At 42.4% G+C, this 23,442-nt stretch overlaps 1 protein-coding gene and 1 long non-coding RNA gene across 3 annotated transcripts in view; one reads left to right on the forward strand and one right to left on the reverse strand.

Moving 5' to 3' along the window:
* The window catches only part of LOC141766929 (uncharacterized), a 41,145-nt gene extending 18,226 nt beyond the window's left edge, over positions 1–22,919 (reverse strand). Inside the window, exons 1-2 of one of the 2 annotated variants that reach the window (XR_012593718.1) lie at positions 22,632–22,919; positions 22,237–22,343 (exon numbers count right to left, since the gene is read on the reverse strand). This is a non-coding gene — a long non-coding RNA (uncharacterized LOC141766929). Of the gene's footprint in view, positions 1–22,236; positions 22,344–22,512 lie in introns of both variants that reach the window. The other variant, XR_012593722.1, reaches the window with a different exon arrangement.
* On the forward strand, positions 20,161–21,719 carry LOC141766033 (uncharacterized). The gene has a single exon (XM_074632486.1). It carries the CDS (start codon positions 20,307–20,309, stop codon positions 21,591–21,593), a length of 1,287 nt encoding a protein of 428 aa, XP_074488587.1. The 5' UTR covers positions 20,161–20,306; the 3' UTR covers positions 21,594–21,719.
* Positions 22,920–23,442: the final 523 nt, after the last annotated feature.

Raw genomic sequence — 23,442 nt, forward strand, 5'->3', positions numbered from 1 at the left:
GACTGATGGAACGGAAGCAGAGTTGTTCTTTGTTGGCCGGTCGGGTGTCGTCTCTCCCCTGACCTCAGCTTTCAGACAGCACACACACCTTCCATGTACAACACCTAGAGCGGGGGGGGTCACCAACAAGTAGCTCGCTACCCGTCTCCACCGGTTTAAGTTTCTATCCAAGCAAATTCACAGACCCCCCCTCCCTTCCGACACAAAATGATTATTTGCCATCAGTGATGCCGTGACATTAGGCGATGTTAGGCTAGCAAGCGAGTGCGTTTTACAACTTTAAAAACGTAATGATTGGCATCGATGGCATCACGTGACGGACACGGAAGTTGTAGTACCGCCGTTTGGACACTACAAGAGTCGGGATCGACGACCGGCGCTCTTCCTGGGGGCTTGGCAAGGAGCCCCGGCAAAGGGGCGCCATTCATCCGCATGTATGCTCGCACTGCAGAGCCGGCCAACAATGGCAATGCCTCACCGTTGGCGAGGGAAAAGGCAGTTAAATGAACAGCGAACCAGTAAATACTGACCCGATCCGTTTCATGACTTTAAATTCATGTAATAAATATACAAATGTCAGTTAGATGGAAATCTGCATGAGAAAATGATGCAGAACAACAAGATACGGTTATAATAATCACCCTCTTATAGTGATCGATTTGACCCAGACAGACGTGATCACTATTAGAGGTTTCCTCTCATATTGCATATTGAGTCTGCAAATTATTTAGCTCTGGAATACTACAGAGAGAATGACCCATTGTACACAGCCCTGCTCGTCATAAGATATCAGCGATCACATCAGACCAGAAATACAGTAGACGGGATGAAACCTTGTCTTGGATCAATTCCAGTATAATTATCACAGCAAAGGAGTAAATTCCGGCAGGTGGATTATGGGATTATTATAGTGATTCTACAGGTGATAAGGTTCTATAGATGAGAAATAAACACGTAAAAAACAACTACAAAATACAAGACACAGCATCGGTAACAATATAAACCAGTATGAAACATTGGACTGCTCCTGTTCTAGTCTTTTAGTGTGTATATATACACAGTACATGTATTTCTGTACATCTGACAGAGCTGTCTCCTGTGGCGATTGTCACTCATGACTTCATGTCTTCAGCGTCTGTGTTTCCCCCCACAGTGATTATCTCTCTACTGTGCCGGAGGACTGGAGCTTAATAGTGCTGTTAATAGCTTCACCTGCTGAGCCCGAGCAGGATCAGACAAACACGGCAGGACCAGCAGGCTGAGGTGTGGTGAAACGGGGAAAGTGGGAATTCCCCGTCGTGCTGCTGCTGTTGAAGAACTCTCCTTGTGATGTTTCATTATGGCCGTTAGCTAATTGACTCATAAAGAGCTCTGAATGATGATGATGACCCAAACACCCAGAGAATGAGCTGTTTCCAACATAGAGAGGATTAAAGCTGTTTCATGCATGGAGACGAGTGATAGTGTTGTAAAATGAAATGTTAAATTTGTTTCTAGGTCCTAGACCAGGGGTCAGGGGTCGGCAACCTTTACTATTGAAAAATCTATCTGGAGCCGCAAAACATGTGATCATTGTGATGAAGGTAACACAGTTTATAGTCTAAGTATATAGTATATAAGTGTAATGCAGTGAGGGCCAAAGAGCTAATGTACTACGGAGTATTAGGGCCACATTGAGGGAAAAAACATCTGAGATTTACAGAATAAAGTCAGAATATTAGGAGAAAAAGTTAAATAACACGTGAAATCGACAAGAGGATTGGGAAGGCAGCAACAACACTCGCCTGCCTCTCCAAGCGAGTGTGGGAAAACAGCAAGCTAACAGTTAAAACTAAGATGGCAGTATACAACGCCTGCGTCGTCAGTACACTGCTGTACGGCAGCGAGACGTGGACAACCTACAGTAGACAGGAGAGACGACTCAACTCCTTCCATGTAAGAAGCCTCCGCCGTATCCTGGGCATATCCTGGCAAGACAAAATAAGCAACACCGAGGTTCTGACCCGCGCTGGCCTCACCAGCATGCACACTCAGCTCAGACAGCACAGGCTGCGCTGGCTGGGCCACGTATGTCGCATGGAGGATGGTCGTATCCCCAAAGACCTCCTCTATGGAGAACTGGCAACTGGGAGCAGAACAACAGGCCGCCCCCACCTACGCTTCAAAGATGTCTGCAAGCGAGACATGAAGGCCCTAGACATCGACACCAAGTCCTGGGAGGCTCTTGCGGTTGACCGCACAAGGTGGAGAAGCACCTTGCACCAACACCTAATGACAGGGGAACAAAAACTGAAGGACGCAGCGGCAGACAAGAGGACCCGCAGGAAAGAACACAGCAATGCAGGCAGACCAGAAACAACACAAAGATGCGACCTCTGTGATCGAGACTGCCACTCTCGCATAGGGCTTTTCAGTCAAGAGATGCTGTACCAGACAGCCAGATCCGTAGGATGCGCCAACCATGGTCATACATACTGACCGACGGAGGCCTATTATTATTTTTATAATACTATGACTTTATTCTCACCGTATGTGTGACAATGGTGAGCACGAAGCTACCAGCAGAGCTACAGATGCTAACGTAGCACAAACACAACACACTGTTTGTTGGAAAATTGCTATCGTTAATCCGGGCAGACACACAGCTGACAACCTGCTAAACTAAACTAAATATGCGGTGGAGGGTTACTGGGAAAGTGGCTGCATGTCCACGATGCCACGCTCCAGATTTTCTAAGTAATAAATCTAAAGTCACAGACTTACATAAATAATCTGTTCTGTACTTCTAGATACTGATCTACAGCATCTCTACTGTGTGCTCCGCATCAATGCAACCATGAGCGCCGGGAATTCCCCAACAACGCTTCAACACTGCGTGGTGTTTACTACGAGAATCAAAGCGATTGGAGCCCACTGGAGGCTACATCTCTCAGTGTTTCACAACCACTAAAGAATGCACAATGATAACAAATGAGTCAGACACAATCACCGACCTGATGAATTACCTTTTTAATTGATTTAACTGTTATCTCAAACTATAGTGTTTCAACAAAGAGAAAAAAACCTTCCACCTTCCATCTCTTTCCTTGACGTCTCTCAGACAAAATGATCTGCTAAAGCAAAACACTTATTTAACTACTTGTAGTTTCTTCCTACTAGTGAGGATCTACCAGAGCAAATTTAAGCACAAGAAGTGGCTATTTGAGTGCGAGGGCAGGGTTTTGAGGGAAAGCATTACAACAATCTGAACGTGAAATCAATGAGTCAAGCTCTCAAATTAAAAGACCACACTCTTGAATAAAAATTAGAAAAAAGCACCATAGAAATCCATATTTATATTTATACGGGTTCCAAACGGTTCGGCTATGATCAAAAATAAGGCAGGTTTCATGCAAATAAAGTCTTTTCCACATATTGAAAAAGTGAGAGCTAGTAGCTGCAGATGAGTCTGAGATGAGATGAGATGAGTCTGAGATAGGATGAGATGAGATGAGATGAGATGAAATGAGATGAGATGAGGATGGAGATGAGATGAGATGAGGATGGGGATGGGATCGAGATGGGATGGAGATAAGATGAGATGAGATGAGATGAGATGAGATGAGATGAGAAGAGTCTGAGATGAGATGAGATGAGATGAGATGAGATGAGATGAGATGAGATGAGATGAGATGAGATGAGTCGAGATGAGAAGAGTCTGAGATGAGATGAGATGAGATGAGATGAGATGAGATGAGATGAGATGGAGATGAGTCGAGATGAGATGAGAAGAGTCTGAGATGAGATGAGATGAGATGAGATGAGATGAGATGAGATGAGATGAGATGAGATGAGATGGAGATGAATGAGTGCACAACAAAAGCTGTACAGTATCTGGATGTAATGTGTGGATGACTGAGCAGCTACTATGTTAGCATAGCCTGTCACTGAGACCAGTGCTGGCTGAGAGTGTATTTATTAATCACTACTAGGGATGCACTGATACCGATACCAGTATTGGGTATCGTGTCCGATACTGTGCTCATGTACTCGTACTCCCAAAACGGCACCGATACCACTTTACGGCACGTTACCGCTCATCAGCATATTTCGGGTCCTCACGCTCCACCTCCCTGGCGGCGCACCGCCTCGTATGTAGGACTCCCCAGCCTGCCGTGTGTCGCTCACACCCTCCAGCTGGCTGTTAACGAGGGTCTTTTGGCACAGAGAAGTACTCGTATCGGTACTCGGTCTGAAAAAAAGTGGTATCGGTGCATCCCTACTACGACACGGTGTTTCTCCTACCATTTATACTAACAGGTGGTGGATTTTCTAGACTGAAGGCGTTAAATGAATCAGCTACCTCCCACCAGAGACAACCATCACATTCCGCTCTTCTTCCTGAAATACACTTTTTTAAAAACCTCATTTATCAGAAATACCTCTCAGAGGTGTCTCAGCGCCGGGAACCACTGAAACTTCATTATTTATCATCGCCCGCTCGGCGCTGAGAGCATCGGAGATTGACATGAGCGATAGAAAATTGTCACTATACACTGAGCAGCATGTCGATGGTCTGTCATAAGGCATACACCATATATATTAGCATTCTGCTGCTCTGTCATTGATGGACAGTGACTAAATGGGTTTCTCAGGAGGAAAAAAACAGGAGATCATTCATCATAACATTGGAAAACTGGGTCATGACACGAGACTGTTAGTCACGTGCATGTTGTGTTTCTGTTATCTAATGCCACGTCTGCCCGGGGTTCTCACATCAATAATATAATGTTAAATTCTGTTTTGCTGAATTTGATTGCATAGTTGATCTGCGTGACTGCTGTGGATGGAATACACATTCTGTGACTAATTTTATGAAAGATTTTAACCAAATGAACTCATTAGAGGTAACGAGTAGAGGCGAGGGGTCATTTGGGACAAAGCTCCGACAGAAATTGGGGAAAGGGCTTTTTGCATATTCTGCATCCTCAGCCTGGAACTTGCTCCAAAATGACGTGAAAATCAAGGAGCTGGTATCATTAATACCGCTGGTTCCTCTTTGTCCCCCCATTTGTCTTTAGATAGTTCTCTTTTAATACTAATTTTAGTGCTTTTAGTGTTTGTGAACTGTATTTGTGTCTCTGTTGTAACTTTGTGTTCTTGCTGCTGACTGTCTTGGCCAGGTCTCACTTGGAAAAGAGGTTCTTAATCTCAATGGGACTAATCTGGTTAAATAAAGGTTTTAAGTGGCGTTACTTAAAGGGACTGTCTGTAACTTGTTCCAGGTATAAATCCTTGCTGGTCGGTGTCTCATGGTCTCTCGTGTGTCTCCGCTGTTCAGACTCAGACTCCAACACAAACTCCAGTGAAGCACCAAAACCTCTTGGTTGTATCTAGTGAAGCTGTTAAACAGTGTTGGCCGCGGTCGGAGGACGCGGAGGAGACCGTAGCTTTGGTCTCCAGGACCGGAGTCTCTGCTGTACTCTGCTCTTCTGCTCCTCTGCCTGCCTTCACTCACACACCGCGCTCCTTCTCTCTCTCTCTCTCCACCTCTCACGTGCATGCTGCTCACTCCACACTGCAGAAGAGTTAGTTTAGCTCTGAGAATATCTAGTGAATGTTCAGTGGACGTTTGTGCAGAAATAACTGCTGCAGCTCCTCCAGACCAACAGAGGTTTCCCGTGTCTTGTGAAGTGACAGGGCTCTGCAGAGAGAAACGTTATCGTCTCCGACCAAAACTCCGGCGTCTCCCCCGTTCCCTCCGGTTGGGAGGCTGAGGCGGGAAAAGCCAACACTAGGATCAGCATTGATTCATGGAGAGACCTTGGTCTGGTCAGCTAACATTACTGCCAAGCAGCTGAAATATAGAGTGATGTTGTGCTTTTAGCTGACGTGTGTCTCCTCACTGTGTTGAGCGATGCTCCTTCATGTCTATGTAGAGCGAGCACAAGCGCCAGCAACTGGACGCTGACTTTAGTCGACTTAACGGCCAGCTGTTAACAAGACATTTCTGATTCTTACAAACAGTCCCTTTAAGTACGGGAAGTGACTCATACAGGTACCACCCGTCCACCCCGACCTCCTCCCTACGCGGCGTTTGTTGCTCTTTATACTTCCTGGTTCATGATTACGTGGATTAGATTGATTTTGTGACATAAATACGAATTATAGTCCATCTTTTTTTGTAAAATTGTGTAATTTTCTGGTTTTGCATCTGTCCAGTAGTAGTTGTTGCCGACATAAAAAAAAGCCACTAGTAATAATCACACAGTTTTTTTTTAAACCTTGAAAGACTGACAAAGATGTTCAGATAAAGAAACCCCCCTCCCTCTGCTATCATCACAGAGAACTCATCATGTGTACGTCCTGTAAAACTAAAGAGAGCTTTCTGGAAGAAGAGCAGAAGGAATTACACCACAGAGCCTCGGGGGGCCTGAGACAGAGCTGATAATAGCTGCGCTGCACTCATCATGGCATGTAGGCAGTAATTAAAAAGCTACCTGTAGTTTCATGCTGCCATAGAAAAAATGTGACCAGCTATGAAGGTCAAGTGAGGAATTATTTTCCACTTTTGAGCACTGTAGATGTGTTTCTTCATACAGGACGAATAAATGGAAATCACTATTTATAAGAGTTGCTAACAGGTGAAACTGAGTTTAGGTCTAATCTCTATGTGTCCTTGTCCTAAGTTTCTAGAAAAGATGTAAGGTAAAGTGATTCCAGTTGGCAAAGTTTAAGTACCATTTTCAGAGATTTAAGCATATTTTGATGATTATCGGATAATAGCGCGAATCGCAATTATTTTGAGCAGGATAATCGTGACATGGAATTTAGCGTGCAATAAGAACGCCGTTTGCTTTCATGTGTACGCCATGTAGTCTGCACTGAGTCCGATGTAAACACACCCGCGTAAATATGTAGATGTAAATCAGCTGTTACTGTCACACATTATATTTGTACACAGCACACAGTGAAATTTAGTCTCTGCATTTAACCCAGCAGTGGGCAGCTACTATACAGCGCCCAGGAAGCAGTTTGTGCCTTGCTCAAGGGCACCCCGGCAGTGCCCAGGAGGTGAACTGGCACCTCACCTCTTTTCCGTAGTTATGTTACGTTGTTTCTGTACGGATTTTACTTCATTTCCGTAACTATTTTAAGCCCAACCATGGCGTTTTTCCTAAACCTAACTAAGTGGTTTTGTTGCCATTATCTAACTGCGGCTGTTACCGTAGTTTTGTTACGTGGCGTGCAAATGACATGCAAAAAGCCCAAAATGCATCTTCATCGCACTTGGAATGTCCTTGTAATGTCGTGCCATTTATACGCCTTCCTGTGAGATCGGGTTGACAAAAACGGATGCCATAACAATAATTTGAAAGATGCATAGGGGCTTTAAAGTTGCAAAGAAACTATATTTGAATTAGGGATGCACCGATACCGATACCAGTATTGGGTATCAGGTCCGATACTGTGCTCATGTACTCGTACTCGCAAAACGGATCCGATACAACGGCTCCGATACCACTTTACAGCAGCGTGACGTTAACCTCTCGTCAGCATCTTTCAGTTCCCATCGCACGCGCTCACGCTCCGTTCTGCGCTCCGCTCTGCGCTCCGCTCTGCGTTAGACTCCTTGGTCCTTGTTTCAAGACGGGTCGGGTGGGTTGCCGACATCGCCGCAAACCCCTGGCGCCTTTTACGTGGGCCAAGCCCCACCCTTGAGGCACGACGCGGTTGGAGCGCACTGAGGACAGTCCGCCCCGGTGAAACTTCGTCCACGGCCCGGGAAGCACCTTCGCCCTTAGCCTTTCCAAGCCGACCTAGGTGGCGGCGCACTGCCTCGTATGCGGGACTCCCCAGCCTGCCGTGTGTCGCTCTCACCCTCCAGCTGGCTGTTAACGAGGGTCTTTTGGCGCAGAGAAGTACTCGTATCGGTACTCGGTATCGGAGAGTACCCAAATGTAAGTACTTGTACTCAGTCTGAAAAAAAGTGGTATCAGTTCATCCCTAATTTGAATGCTGAGATGGGACATGACACGGAGTGATTTAGGGAAATCAAAAATGCTTTTTATAAACACAACCCTGCTTTATCATACAATTCAGATTACCGTGAATTAAGTAAACATGGTGTTTGCTTCTCTATAAGGCTTTGTATTGCCTGTAGGTGTCACCTGAAATGTGTAGTGATCCCAGTTCACTGATGAAATCTTGATGCAGTAATACAAGGAGATTCAAAAAGACAAAGTCTTTGTAGATGTAGAGGCTTTGCTTTGTTGGAGTGCAGCTTTCAGCTCCATAATCACAGCTCTGGGTGACCTGTGTGTGATTCAGCTGACCCGAGGATCAAAGCGGCGCTGCCTACCTGTGCGAGCATCTCCCGTTAAGAACAAAGGCCCGCGCTGTCAGGCCGACCCTCGGCGTGGCTGACCTGCAGCGACCGAGCCGACTGAGACGTGAACCCACCCGGCCTCAACAAACACACTGCTGGACAACTTCAAACACGGCACTCGGCTCTGAACTTCATTACCTCACATGAAAGAGAAAAGATTCGTCTTTCTTTGGAGCCAGACATTTCGTTTGATGCAATTCACTGACCTATATATGGGCACAGAGCAGGTTGGGTTCTCAGGTCTGTCACATTACATCACTACAGAACGAGACCATTCCAATAAGACCCGTATAAAATGGCTCTTTGGCCCCTACGATGATGTAGCTCTTATAAAGTCACTTGATAAAGGTGATGTCCTCATCACACACCACTGTGGACGCGAATGGAGGAGCTCACCTCCTAATGTTTCTGTTACAGCAGCTTGTATGAGGCGGTTACTCTTCAGTGGACCCGGGAAGAGAAACATTTCAGAGTTGGAAGGAAGTCATTTTTCTCACTTAGCCAAGAGGAGCAGCGCCGGGCTGTGTGAAGCAGAACGGGGGTTTGAAAATCACCCGTCAACCCACTGAAATCTATCAGTGGAAGGCACCTCTCCCAGTCCTTTACCTTTAACCCAATCTCACAGCAAGGCGAATAAATAGCATGACATTACAAGGACAATCCGTGTGTCATGAGGACGCATGTTAGCCTTTTCGCGTGTCATTTTTACAACACGCAACTTAAAATAAGTATGTAAAATATGTAGGGCTGTCATAGATAACGAGATAACGCGTTAGCGCAAATTTGTTTTAACGCCACTAATTTCTTTAACACGGAAATGCAACTTGCGATTTTTAGGTTGTAGTGGGCTAAAAAAACCTAAAGAATCCATCGGTACCAACCGGGTCATACCAGGCTTTTTTCCAAACAATCTCATATATTGCATTTAATTTTTTTAACGGTCAATTCACCCAAATTACAAAAGACAAGAAAGATAAATTACATCTATTGGTGTGTAGCCATGCAGATAGCTTTGGTTTCATTTAGTCTTTGTAGAAACTGTGTTCACAGTTTTTTGAATAATCCAGTGAAACGTTATTTTAGGGATTATTTATTTAGTATAAAGTTGGGCTATCAAACGGAATTTCCTTTTAATGCCACTAATTCCTTGAAGACATTAACATGAGATTGTAGCGGCTCAGTTTTAAATCTAGAGTGAACATACTGGTATCATATGAAACTAGAAAACCTGATGAATCCATCGGTACTAACCATGTCAGACTAGCTTGACGATAAAGAGGTTAAATAACGCTACAAAGTTACGCTAAATTTCGGCGAGGAAAAACTGTCATGTCCATGTCCAAAGGTGTCCCTTGACCTCTGACCTCCAGATCAGTGAATGTAAATGGGTTCTATGGGTACCCACGAGTCTCCCCTTTACAGACATGCCCACTTTATGATCATCACATGCAGTTTGGGGCAAGTCATAGTCAAGTCAGCACACTGACACACTGACAGCTGTTGTTGCCTGTTGGGCTGCAGTTTGACATGTTATGATGGGAGCATATTGTTTTATGCTAAATGCATCCAGCTGAGCAACATTAGCATTCATTTGTAGTGGTGTTTCTGCCCACCTGCTAAACCTTAGTCCAATACCAACTCTACTTTTAAGTCTGTTTTAGCTGCTTAATGCTCCACTATGTTCAGTGTTGTTGCTAACTTTGTCTGTTTGCCGTTCGGTGTGAGGCAGCTAGAACACAGTGGATCTATCAAAGCCTTTTTTTTACTAAAATCAGTTGCCTGCAGCTATTGAAAACAAGGTTGATGAGAGCCATGAGACTGAACCAAACAGTAAAGTTGCTGTAAAACCAAAACAATGAGCTGAAAGATGCAAAAACATTTAAAGAAAAAAAAACATAACGCAAGCTTTCTGCTAAAATAAAGTTAAACCTCAGTTAAGCTAAATTAAGCCTCTGTAAAGAAGCCATAAGAATCAAATTAAACCTTAAATGAAAAAGTTTAAATAATAATTAAAGATACATATTCCACTTCTCTCTTTTAGAATAAATCTATATGGAAAGTTTTATGATAGACAGTTCCTTTGCACAATCTTGTACATGTAAAGAACTAAACAATGATGAGCTACATGTCAGTCAGCTTCCCTGAAGGCCGGAAACAAGCAGGAATGATGAAGTGAGCTTTCAAGTCTTTTGCCCTCTCTTTACTGTCAGCGCCGGAGGGAGAGCCAGAGCTCGGTATGTCAGGGAAAGTCTCTCTCTCTCTTCCTCTGGTCATATATCCATGTACAGAATGTATTGGCACTCGTTCCTCTCGGTTCACACGATACCGGATCAGTTCACAGACAGACAAGGTTTTACATGTTCAACTCCTCATGGAGCACAAAGCCTTCAGAAAGTTTTAAACTTGAAGAAATCAGTGAGATTTGATTGGCTCTTGGCACAAAATGACTGTAATTTGTAGGATTGCTGTTCTAATCACCCTTCTGTTTTCTCAACGTCTGCTATGATTTCAAGCTGGATGAACAGAATCTATCCTGTCTGTCTTCCAGTTGTCATTTTTCCTTTCTTTTTTTTAACGATTTTGAAAAAAAAAATGTAATACCAGAATCAATATATTTGCTTAATTTGAGTCTTTGTGGAGGAAGAAGGAAGTTACTGCTTTTATTGTGGTAGTCTGAGTAACGTGACGTCATCCGTTCCGTATTCGTCAACCAAAACAAACCTCAGAGAGTCTAAAACGTTGGAGGGTCAGCGTGGATACGACCTGCACCCTCCCATGTTAAATCTATCGTGGTAAACACTACACATCCAGTAAAGGATGGAAACACTTTGGGTTTCACACATTGACAGGAAAAGCAGAGCTACACAGAGCAGAGCTAAAGCTGCATGCTAACTTCTAAAAAAGGCCAAAATGTGTCCGAAAATAAGTCTGAAAAAGGCAGAAAAAAGGCAGAAAGAAGCCAAAATATGTCTGAAAAAAACTTAAAAAAGGCTGAAATATGTCCAAAAAAATGCCAAAGTATGTCCGAAACATGGCCCAAAAAATATCCAAAAAAGGCCGAAATATGTCAGAAAAAAGCCCCAAAAATGTCCTAAAAAAGTCTGAAATATGCCTAAATAAACGTCTGAAAAATGTCTGAACTATGTCCAAAAAAGGCAGAAAAATGTCTGTAAAATATCCGAAAAAAGTGCAAAATAGTTAGCAGGGAACGTTATGGTATGGCGGTAACGTTATGGTATGGCGGTAATGTTGCGGTGGAGCCGGCCGTCGCTCTCGTCTCCGTGGTCAAATGGGCTGACGCTACGACTGTAGAGCACCCAGATACTGACATTTGTGTTCTCTGCATTGAAACGGCCCCGATGGAGCTGATCATGGATGGATAAAGAGAACGGAGCTGACGGGAGAGCTAGAGACCACCTTGGAGAAGTTAGAGGAAGTAGACACGTGGGACTACGTCCGCTTTTCAAAATAAAGTGTTAACAAAGGGAACTGTAGATACTAAATACATCTATGGAAATAAGATTGATGGATTATATTCACCAGAAGTATAAAACATTACATGTCCCTTATAAATTAAAAAAAAACACCACTAATCTCTGAGGTAAATAACATTATTCTTTGATTTTTGGGTTGCTGGAATGGACAAATCTCCCTTTAAGGTTCATTTTGAACAGATAATAATGTGCGATTAATCATGATTAACTATGGACAATCAATCGATTAAATATTTTAATGGATTGACAGCCCTAGTTTTCAGCTGTGGAAGCTGCTGTTAGCTGATATTATTTGCCAATATTTAGTAAAATTAAATCTTATTATTGTGCTCGTGCCAACTATTCCATGCTTCGTCCAATATTCAATCCGATGAATCAAACTCATCACATTTTCCAACAGTGAATATTCCACATGCTGCAGTTTGTTGTTTGCAAATCTTATCTTCTATGTTATCTTTTTTATATAATTGTATTTTTCGCTCTGTGTACCTTTCCACAGATACTGTATGATTAAGAGGAGCAGTGTGGGAGCAATTAGGGGAATTCTTCCATAACAGGCCTATCCAAGAAAAACACACCTGAAATAGCACTTCATCATGATTTGCAGTTACGACAAAGAATAATTAATCAAAATGAGACGTTGCGTGTCACATCAAGGTATAACACATTACACCTGGCAACACTCGGTAAGTATGACTAATCGTGAGTGTGCCGACAATTGCAAGGTTCGGCGGCGCAGTAAATAAAATCTTACGCAAACAGAAGTTCTTTGATTTCTCGATATAGGCGTGGCAGATAAAAGAGGAGAGACTCTGTGATTAGAAGATGAACGGTGTATAATCAGAAGGCGTCATTTAAAGACCTGGTGTCGCTGTCACAGAGGGAGTTCTCTCTCTCTCTCTCTCTGCTTTGGAAGAACATCTATCCGTTGGAAAAGCTGACTCATGATTTCACACAGAGTCCTCATGATAACCATCCGCTAACAGTAATATGGAATCAGTGGTGTGTTAGTGGAGGAAGCTCCTGTGAGGAGGATGGGAATGTGCTCACATGTTGCTGGAGTGGAAAATGTAGGCATGTATTTGATGGACTGACGCTCAGACAGGTTACGCAAGTGTATATTGTGCAAGTGAACATTCCTTCAATAACAGCCTGTGGTTGTTTGGTGCCGTCTGCTGCCCTCTATTGTCAACCTGCAGCTCACTGAGGTTAACACAAAGAACGTCTTTGAATACTCCACTCAGACTGCGTACACAGTCATGTCCTGTTGTATAGCTTCAATGAACAAGCTGATACAGAATATACACTCACCGGCCACTTTATTAGGCACACCTGTTCAATTGCTTGTTAACAAAAATAGCTAATCAGCCAATCACATGGCAGCAACTCAATGCATTACGTCATCTAGACGTGGTGAAGACGACTTGCTGAAGTCCAAACCGAGCATCAGAATGGGGAAGAAAGGGGATTTAAGTGACTTTGAACGTGGCATGGTTGTTGGTGCCAGACGGGCTGGTCTGAGTATTAAACTGCTGATCTACTGGGATTTACACGCACAACCATCTCTAGGGTTTACAGAGAATGGTCCCAACAAGAGAACAGATCCAGTGAGCGGGGGTTGTGTGGACGGAAATGCCTTGTTGATGTCAGAGGTCAGAGGAGAATGGGCAGAGTGGTTGGAGATGATAGAAAGGCAACAGTAACTCAAATAACCACTCGTTACAACCAAGGTATGCAGAATACCATCTGAACGCACAACACGTCCAACCTTGAAGCAGAAGACCACCCGGTACTAGCAAGGTGTACCTAATAAAGTGGCCGGTGAGTGTTGTCAGAAAGTATGATCATTTTTCAAACCTTTAAGTTACCTAAGGAGAAATAAAGAGGGGGAAAACTGGATGTTAAAGCACAACTAAGGCATTACTAAATATGATATATAGGCTCCATATCCTTCTGGGAACCAAGTAAAACAAGTGTCTAACAATTTATTTTTTGTGATTTCCTTCCTATTTAGGGATTTTAAAATAAAATAAAATGTAGACTTTATAAATTGTATTTTTAATAAGGGATGCACCGATACCGATACCAGTATCGGGTTTCATCTTGTAGTGCACGCTTTAGCTGTAAAATGAGAAAGTTTGTGATGCCGCCGCGATTGTGGAAATCTGGTGAAGGAACGCCAAGTTCTGGTCACATGACCAAAGCACAGCCAATAGGAACGCTCTCTCTCTGAAATGACCTCTGATTGGTCAAAGTCTCCTGTCACGGGTTAGATGTTCTAAAGCCTGAAAACAGAGCCATGAGGAGGAGCAGGAGTCTAGTTTTCTCTCAGAACACTTGGATTACAATATGCTGAAAGGTTATTATGGGATTTTTGCCAAATGATGCCAAAAATATATACTGACTACTGCAGCTTTAAAGGGTTAGTTCAGGTGTTTTGAAGTGTGGTTGTATATGGTACTTCTCCATAGTCAGTGCATCCTCAGTTACAGATCAGCAGCAGAGAAGCTGACAGAACCAGAAAACAGGAAACACAGTTATTAGTGTCAGCAGCTCTGTACTGAGTCATGGAAGCACCAGACTGTGAACAAACATGATAACAACATGCTCCATTTAACACATAACTACACACCTACTGTACCACGGCTCCAGTGTTTTGAATTTGGACTGCAGTACACATTTTAAACGCTAGCTGTCAGTGCTACATATTGCTCCTTTAAGTTAGATCAGGGGTCAGCAACCTTTACTATCTAAAGAGACATTTCAGGCAAAGAAAAACAAAAAAATCTGTCTGGAGCATCAAAACATGTGATCATTGTGATGAAGGTAACACAGTTTATAGTCTAAGTATATAGTATATAAGTCTAATGCAGTGAGGGCCAAAGAGACAATGTACTACAGAGTATTAGGGCCAGTATAAAACATCCTGAGGTTGCAGGTGAAAGCTGTGCAGTAAAACTAGAGGTTAGCATCGAGGCGTTAGCAGAATAGTGTGACTGGAGGTCTGGTTGTTCTCATGTTACAGTAACCTGGTGGGAGCTCTCCTCATGGATTTAGTTTTCTTGATAACAACTTTGAAGCTGAGACCGATAAGCAGAGATCACACCCTAACGTGTGGGACGCCGCCTCAATAGCCGGAAGTGTTTGTGTTCTTCAGCAGAGGAAAGAGGCCACCCGGTACAGACCAGCGTCACCGCCGGACTGGCTTTTCCTAAACAGTCCTATCCAATCACACAACACACAGCGGACCGTAATAAGGACACATGTATTTTTACGTTTGTGGTTTGTAATAAAAAGATGAACCAGGAGCAACCAGCAGAAACAAAAGCACCAAAGATGAAGACAAAAAGTAAACCTTGGAGCGTTTCCTCCTTTAAAAAGTCACTAGAGATATTTAATCTAGATAAAACCATAATAGCTGTAATGTTTAAGGCTTTTTCAGTCAGTCCTGTGTACAAAGTTGGCAACTAGCTGGCGACATAGTGGAGCATTTAGCTGCTGAAGAGTCTGATATCTTTCTTCAGGACTCGGTGGAGACCAAAATAGAGCTAAAAGGAGTCTCCTGCTGGATGTGTGAATAGGCAGCCTCGTCTCCTACAAAATTACAACTAAACTGCATTCTCAAAAACTTTTCAAGGGAAACGTATTTTCTCCAGGATTATGAAACAAATCAAAAAAGCAAAAAAACATCATGTTTGGCTTAAAATAAGTATGTTTGTTACATTATTGAAGTTACGGACGTAAATTAAAATAAGTGAACGTCAACTTCTGGTTTCACACGGGACACGAACAGCGGTCTCCTAAGTGAAAGTCCTGTTTGTTTGACCCATCCCTCCTCCCTACGTGGACTTCTGTGGACTATGATTAGAAATTTGTGATACGTCAAAAACAAACATAATCCAGGAGAGAATATGTTTCTCTCTAAACGTAATCGACCGTGCAGTTTCGTTGTATGGGAACGTAACTTTTAGGAGACAGGGCTGAAATGGGCAGCTATTTGCTAACACGTTAGCCATATCAACTGTTTGATGTGATCATATGTCAAAGTTTTGTTTTTGTTTTGTTTGTTCAGCTGACTGCAAGTGAGTTATCAATTCACTGCAATAAAGTCAAAATATTAGCCGATGAAAATTGTTCATATATGAAGGTTTTTATCCGACCACGTAAATGAAAAGTCTGAAGTTATTTTATTGGCTTGTTATTTATTGTTTTATTTCAGTGTGAGCTTAGTAGTAGGAGCTTTTCTATCCCAAGAAAATAAGGAACAGGTGCAGTATAATATCAAACACCTACAGATGGATGACAAATTAAAGGGACAACCTGAAAGAATGAATGGAAGAACATAACTAGAGGGCACGAGGACTCACTGAATGGTTAGATGATCTGCTATGGCCTTCACAGTCTCCAGATCTTAACCAAACTCAACACCTGTGGAGTGACGGACCATTTTGGAGTGACGTGTTACTAAACGCTCTCCTTCATCATCATCATCATCATCATCAAAACACTAAATGAGGGATCTACACTGAGGAGTATTGAAGCTGCTCAGAAGGCTCCACGGTGGTGGAACAACACTAATGTTGCTTTATCTGTTCACAACAGCTTCAGCCCAAAGACATCTGTGATGCTATAAGATAAGATAAGATAAGATAAGATAAGATGGGACTTTATTAATCCCGACGTTCTTGTGCCAGAGATTGCTCAAAATTACAACGAGTTCAAGTGTAATAAAATAAAAAGTACTATTTCTAGCACCGGTGCCTAATAGAATAACAATAAAGTAAGATCCATTTATCATGATATCATCCTCTAAAACCTTTGTATTGGTCAGCCTGTGGTGTTTATTTATACGGTGACCTATGAGAGATTCCTCCTCCCTACTTTCCATCTGAAAGGCTATCTATCTGCTGGGAGGCAGCGGAGCACACACACTTTCCGGGTGGGAATGTCGGAGGGTGTAACACACACTAAATACAACCGATGATAAAAACAGTTTAGATAAGGACGGCTCAGACTTACTGTGAAGCAAAACAACGTCTAAATGAAGTTAAATAAACGAGTATTCATAGATTTTTATTACTGATCTGTTATTATATTGAACATTGAGGTGCTATAACTATAAATAAACTTGTCGTTAACTGTGAGGTGCATTAGGTGGCGAGGCCTCGGTCTGCTGACTCTTCCACCAGTAGATGGGGATGTTGGCTCACCGATCACACACCATAGAAATAATGAAACAGCACCAGTGAAAGAGCACTGATGTGGAAATATAATTGACTCCCACTCTGGACCGATCCGTGGCCTGGACTTACAGTACATGGACACGGCCATCTTATTATCATATAAGCACGAGGAAAATAGGAGATGTTGTGTGGGGAAAATAAAAAACATTAACGAGTTGAAAAATAAGTAAAGGGGGAAAAACGCATTTTGCCTCTTCTTACCAACTGAACGGAAAGGAAAAACACAATTTAAAGACATCATTTATTATTAGTTTTTACTCTACATTTGAATTGTTTAACTAATTGATGTATTCAGTTATGTTTTAGACTCATCTAATGGGCTTTTAGCACATTCAGTCACTTTTAAGTGCCTTTAATTTCTAGTGCTGCAAAGGTTTATTAGTTTCTTCAGACTTTTATGAATAATTCTCATGAAAATTAACATTTACAGTACATGGGGAGCAGGGCTGTCGCAATAACCACAATTTTTGCAATACCGCGATATTGACAAGCCAACCGCAGCGGATGGCAAGCAACCGCCACAACAGCTATGTTTTTTCTTTTTTTAATTCTCTGCAATGTGCAATGAAATGTTTTTACACTACGCTACTAACGGCAGCAGCGTGACGAGGCGCTGAGCGTCTTTCTGCTCTGAGCGCTGCACGTTTGGTGATTTTTTTCTGGTTGCTGAGAGTTGAAAAATGTTCAACATTGGGTAAAACTCCACACATTCCAACTGTCATATCCTACATGTAGACTACAAGTGCTGAACAACAACAACAACAACAACAATGGAGGAGAAATGAAATCAGCCTGGCGGGTCCGTCCTCTCTCCCTGCAGGCTTCAGGCTTCCCTTCATCCAGAGCAAGATCTCTACCTTGAGCTGACATTTTGATATTCCGTATCATAGCAACCAAAACGCAACCAAAGCGTCTCGGATGAAAAAAAACGCTGCACCTCATCGCATTTAATTTCCTTTTTTTTTTAAAGTTGCAATCCCACATATTGAGCTGTTGAGCCGATCGTTATCAGCGCAGGGTTTATTCCTTCACCGTGACAGCCCTAATGGGGAGGTTAAAGAGCAGTTCTTAAAGAGAGTACAGAGCAGCATTAAACACCGACCCAGACTTGTGCAGTGACCTACGCAGCACCTCGCCGCCCTCTGTAAGAACCAACAGCTTGAGCAGACGTAGTAAACGTACAATGCCAACATGTTTTTCTGGCGACTGGGTCGATCAGAAGACGGGGTATTGATGCAGATGCAGATCTGCATCAATACCCCTGATACTTCATGGGAAAATAGCTTGCTACTGAAAACTTTCATGATCAGACCAGACTGTTGCTGGGAAATGTAGTTAAACTGGTAGAAATGATAGTCCTCGTCACTTTCAATGAGAATGAGCACAGAACAACATAGTAATACGGTGGCAGTGGAGAAAGCAGACGTCTTCCAGTGGCCACTTGTAGTGCTTTACCAGTCTGTATTCTGATGCTCTGTGACTGACACATAGGCCCAATTCCAATCCGGTACCTCCACCCTCCCACTCCGCGGTGGAGTGAACTCTGTTTTTAGTCACACTCAAAGCTCAATGAAGCTCCTTCTTTAAGGTGGAGGGGATCGATACACCAGCAAGCTTTGGGACCAACTTCCCTCTCTTAAATAGGGAATATATAACGACAGTGGAAATAATAATGCTGAAAAATAGGATACATGCAAATAATATAAATGCATGCATTTATAAGAATGCAAGAATATTGTAAAATAAGAATATTATTTTAAATGTTCTGTATAAATAAATGCAGTGTTATTGCCGGAGTAAACCAGATTATTGCACTGTTAAGCCAGTATTGCACAGTTGAAGATATGATAAATGATGAGCTCCTGATAGGGGTAAAAAATATGAAATATATGTTTTCTAGTCTAGACGAGGGTATATTTGATCCTTTATACAACCTATTTACTTTATGTTGTTGATGTCTGTATGATGATAAAGTACAATAAATGAAATGCCCATCAGTTTGAGCCTATCACAGTAAATGTTTGTACTGGTAGTCGCACGGAACTGACATTGGATCGTGTTCCATGATGAACACTAAACGGCGTTGCACGTCGTCAGTGAGGGCAGCTGGTTAAGTCGGCATCGATGCAGCTCGCTGTTGGAGGGTTTTATAACACACCTCCACTCCCCAGGGATTGGTTTGGAACGGCCCTTAATATAGTGGACGCTCCACGTGAACGGAGTGGAAGTAGGTTGGGAGAGGGTGTAGGGGAACGTTTGGAATTGGGCAATAGACTGTATATAAGAAGTGGACGTAGTCTCTGCGACGTCACCCATTACTTTTTGGACTGACATTTTGAAGCCTCAAGTTCTGTATTTTGTCCGTCACCATCTTGTTTCAGTCAGAAGTGAGATGAGAGGGTGGAGCTAAGCACAACTGAACGCTGAATAAGACATTTTCAGGTGACCAAAAATGTTATAATTAACTTTGATGAACTGACTGGATGGCGAGCACTTGTGTTGTGTAAACAGCTCAGAAACCCTGAAAGCCGTACTGAATGCCCTGTAGGTACTTTGAGTGTAAATAAGGTGCCAGAGTTCATAAAAAAAAGCATCAAAATAGACTAATAGAGTTTGTTTATTAAATATCCCTGACCTCAAGATGTGCTCAAATCCCCCAAAATGCCTGTATTTACTAATTCATTTATAAATAACTAAATAATTAATAATTTAATATTTACTGAAATGCAGTTGCAGCTTTTAAATACAGTAAAATATCTGATTTATCTGTCATATAGGCCTAGTGTCAATCCTTGTGCACAAGTCCATTTAGTTAATAAGTCAAAGAATTCCAAACTAAAGATGAATTATGGCTCTTCCAATGTTGATTCATTTCATTGATGCCTGTTATTAAATGTTTGTTTATTAGCTTGGCTTCCTGTCATTTTGCATTGTGACATCACATTCTGTTGTCATGGAAATGGCTTTGATTTGATCTTGTGATGTCACAATTCCTTTAATCTCTAATTCTAGAGTCCTGCTTCAGAGCCAGTCAGAGAGACAGTTCTTGACAGTACTTCACAGGTCCAGTCAAGTGGATCCGCCACAGAGACTCAGAGCTACAGTCTTTTAGAGATAACGAGAGACACAGGTAAGTCTCTCAGTCTGCTACGGAGAACTACATTCGGTCTTCTACGCACAACAAGTCTGCAACAGCGTGCAATGGACAGAAGACACAATCCAAGAAACGGGGTAAGGGTAGTTGGCGGTGTTTCGGTCCGACCAGCATTCCATCGAAATTCCCGAAAGGGCAAACGAGCACCTCGTCAAAATCAGGGTCAACTGGCACTTTGGAAAAATGACCATCAGGGGCAACCGGCACCTCAGGAAAATTGCCCCAAAGTCCAACTGGCACCACAGCAAAAGTGGCCCAAAGTCCAACCGGCACCACAGCAAAATTGGCCCACGGTTCAACCGGCACCACAGCAAAATTGCCCTCAGGAGAACGCTGTAATCATTGAGCTCGATGAGCAGCGTGATCTCTCTACAAAACTGGAAGAGACCACTAGCCAGCTACGGCTCAAAGAAGGCAAACTCCGAGAACGAGAGAAATTCTGGGCGGGAGAACTCAAAGCTCTTGAGGACAGGTTCAAACGGGACCTGGCCAACAACGAAGACCAGAACTGGGGACTCCAGAACGAGGTGGACCAGCTGCAGGATGAGGTCCTCAGAGACAATGAAATAGAGGGTCTCAATACAAAACTGGAAGAGACCACGAGCCAGCTGCGACTCAAAGAAGGTGAACTCCGAGAGAGAGAAAAATTCTGGGCGGAAGAACTCAAAGCTCTGGAGGACAGGTTCAAACGGGACCTGGCCAACAACGAAGACCAGAACTGGGGACTCCAGAACGAGGTGGACCAGCTGCAGGATGAGGTCTACCACAGGGACAATGAGATCCTGAATCTCATTAAAGAAAAGCAGGATCTCTCTGAAAAACTCAGAGAGACCACTAGCCAGCTGCAGCTCAAAGGAGGTGAACTCCTAGACAGTGAGACAGTCTGGCAGGACAAATTCAAAGCTTTGAAGGACAGATCTGCAAAGGACATGGCCGAAAAAGAACAAGCCTGGGAGACACTGCAGCTGGAACTGCAGAAGAAGGTGGACCAGGTGCAGGATGAGCTCAACCGCATAGACGATGAAATAGAGGGTCTCTCTCAACAGCTGGAGACCAAATTAAAAAAGGTGCAAGACGAGAATAAGGACCTGGCCGAAAAACAACCACGCCGGGAGACGGAAGTCCAACTGATGCACACAAGAGTGAGACAGATGGAGGTTGACCTGGCCAATGAACAACACCGCTGGGAGACCAAAATCAAACAGTTGGAGATGGAGAAGGAGGACTTGGAGGAGCTCTGTCTGAAACTGAACAATAAGAGGGGTTTCTTTTTCCGCAAGAGGGACACCGAGGACAGACAGACAGAGTTACAGAAGTTGAAAAGCAAAATGTAGAGTCGAAGATGACAGTACAATCAGTGATATTTCTGTAAGGGGTTTCTCCTGAATGCTCAGGCAGGCTTCCCTTACAATCCCAAAAAATTATAAAAAATAAATAAATAAAAAAAATAAAATAAAAGTTCAATGTGTCTGCCTCACTGAAGAAACAGTATCAATACAGTATTGTATGATATTATGGTAGCTATAGAAGCACTGGTATCTGTTTAAGTTATGATTTAACACTGAAACTGATCAATAAAATGATCAATGTCACGTAATAAAAAGATGTTGCCAAATGGTATTTTAGGCACCGGTGAACAACAAGAGCTGGTTCTGTAATAAACGACGATGTTCTACAGGAATAAACCATGTGACCTTCATCACTGACGGGCTCATGATTATTTTTAATATTAGCATTATTTACCGGTAATGTCATTTAATTATTAACAAGAATGGCACTCGGAGAGCGCAGATCGTTCTCGGGCAGCTTGGCTTGGCTTGTGAAAGTGCCCGAAGACAAAAACACGGACAACTCCCAGACCGGACAGCATCCCCTGCTTTATGGTCTATCTGACTCTAAATGGGACCATCATTTACTAAATGAACATCATGCTGTATTGAAGATACTGAGAGAAAAACGGTGACTCACATGTCTGACAGCTTCTTGTAGTAGTGAGGACAGTCAAAGGAGAGACATCTGAAGCCTCCCTGGAGGTTATAGCACGTCTGTCCATATGTGGGTTGCAGTTGTGCAGTCGTCAACATCTGTAAAAAACAATAAATAAAAGTGATAACCACACTGACAGCGTTTAGCAGCTTCATTTTAAACAGTAGCATTTTTTTGGTTGGAATACAATCGTTTAATTTTAAATATTCATCTTCAGAATCAGATTTGACAGTTTGACAAAACAATCCCAACTCAAGGTCTACTTACTAGCCATTTTCAGGGCTTTCAACCATGTCACATGGTCTTCATCAGCAGATAAAGTTTGAGCTCAGTAGCTGTTGATGATTTAATTTAATACTTTAGGACTTATTGTCTGTTTTAGTTACCTGAGTAAAGTTTATCATCGTGAATTTATCCTTCCATCGTCGCTGCTGTGGTCCGTGTAGTAGTATTGTTTAGTTCTTGTAGTAGTGTTTAGTCCTTGTAGTATTGTTTAGTTCTTGTAGTAGTATTCAGTCCTTGTAGTATTGTTTAGTTCTTGTAGTATTCTTGTAGTATTGTTTAGTTTTTGTAGTAGTATTGTTTGGTTCTTGTAGTAGTATTGTTTAGTTCTTGTAGTAGTATTGTTTGGTTCTTGTAGTAGTATTGTTTAGTTCTTGTAGTAGTATTGTTTAGTTCTTGTAGTAGTATTGTTTAGTTCTTGTAGTAGTATTGTTTAGTTCTTGTAGTAGTATTGTTTAGTTCTTGTAGTAGTATTGTTTAGTTCTTGTAGTAGTATTGTTTAGTTCTTGTAGTAGTATTGTTTGGTTCTTGTAGTAGTATTGTTTAGTTCTTGTAGTAGTATTGTTTGGTTCTTGTAGTAGTATTGTTTAGTTCTTGTAGTAGTATTGTTTGGTTCTTGTAGTAGTATTGTTTGGTTCTTGTAGTAGTATTGTTTGGTTCTTGTAGTAGTATTGTTTAGTTCTTGTAGTAGTATTGTTTGGTTCTTGTAGTAGTATTGTTTGGTTCTTGTAGTAGTATTGTTTGGTTCTTGTAGTAGTATTGTTTAGTTCTTGTAGTAGTATTGTTTAGTTCTTGTAGTAGTATTGTTTAGTTCTTGTAGTAGTATTGTTTAGTTCTTGTAGTAGTAGTATTGTTTAGTTCTTGTAGTAGTATTGTTTGGTTCTTGTAGTAGTATTGTTTAGTTCTTGTAGTAGT

Source organism: Sebastes fasciatus, chromosome 1 (assembly GCF_043250625.1).
Source record: "Sebastes fasciatus isolate fSebFas1 chromosome 1, fSebFas1.pri, whole genome shotgun sequence".
Taxonomy (NCBI): Eukaryota; Metazoa; Chordata; class Actinopteri; order Perciformes; family Sebastidae; genus Sebastes; species Sebastes fasciatus.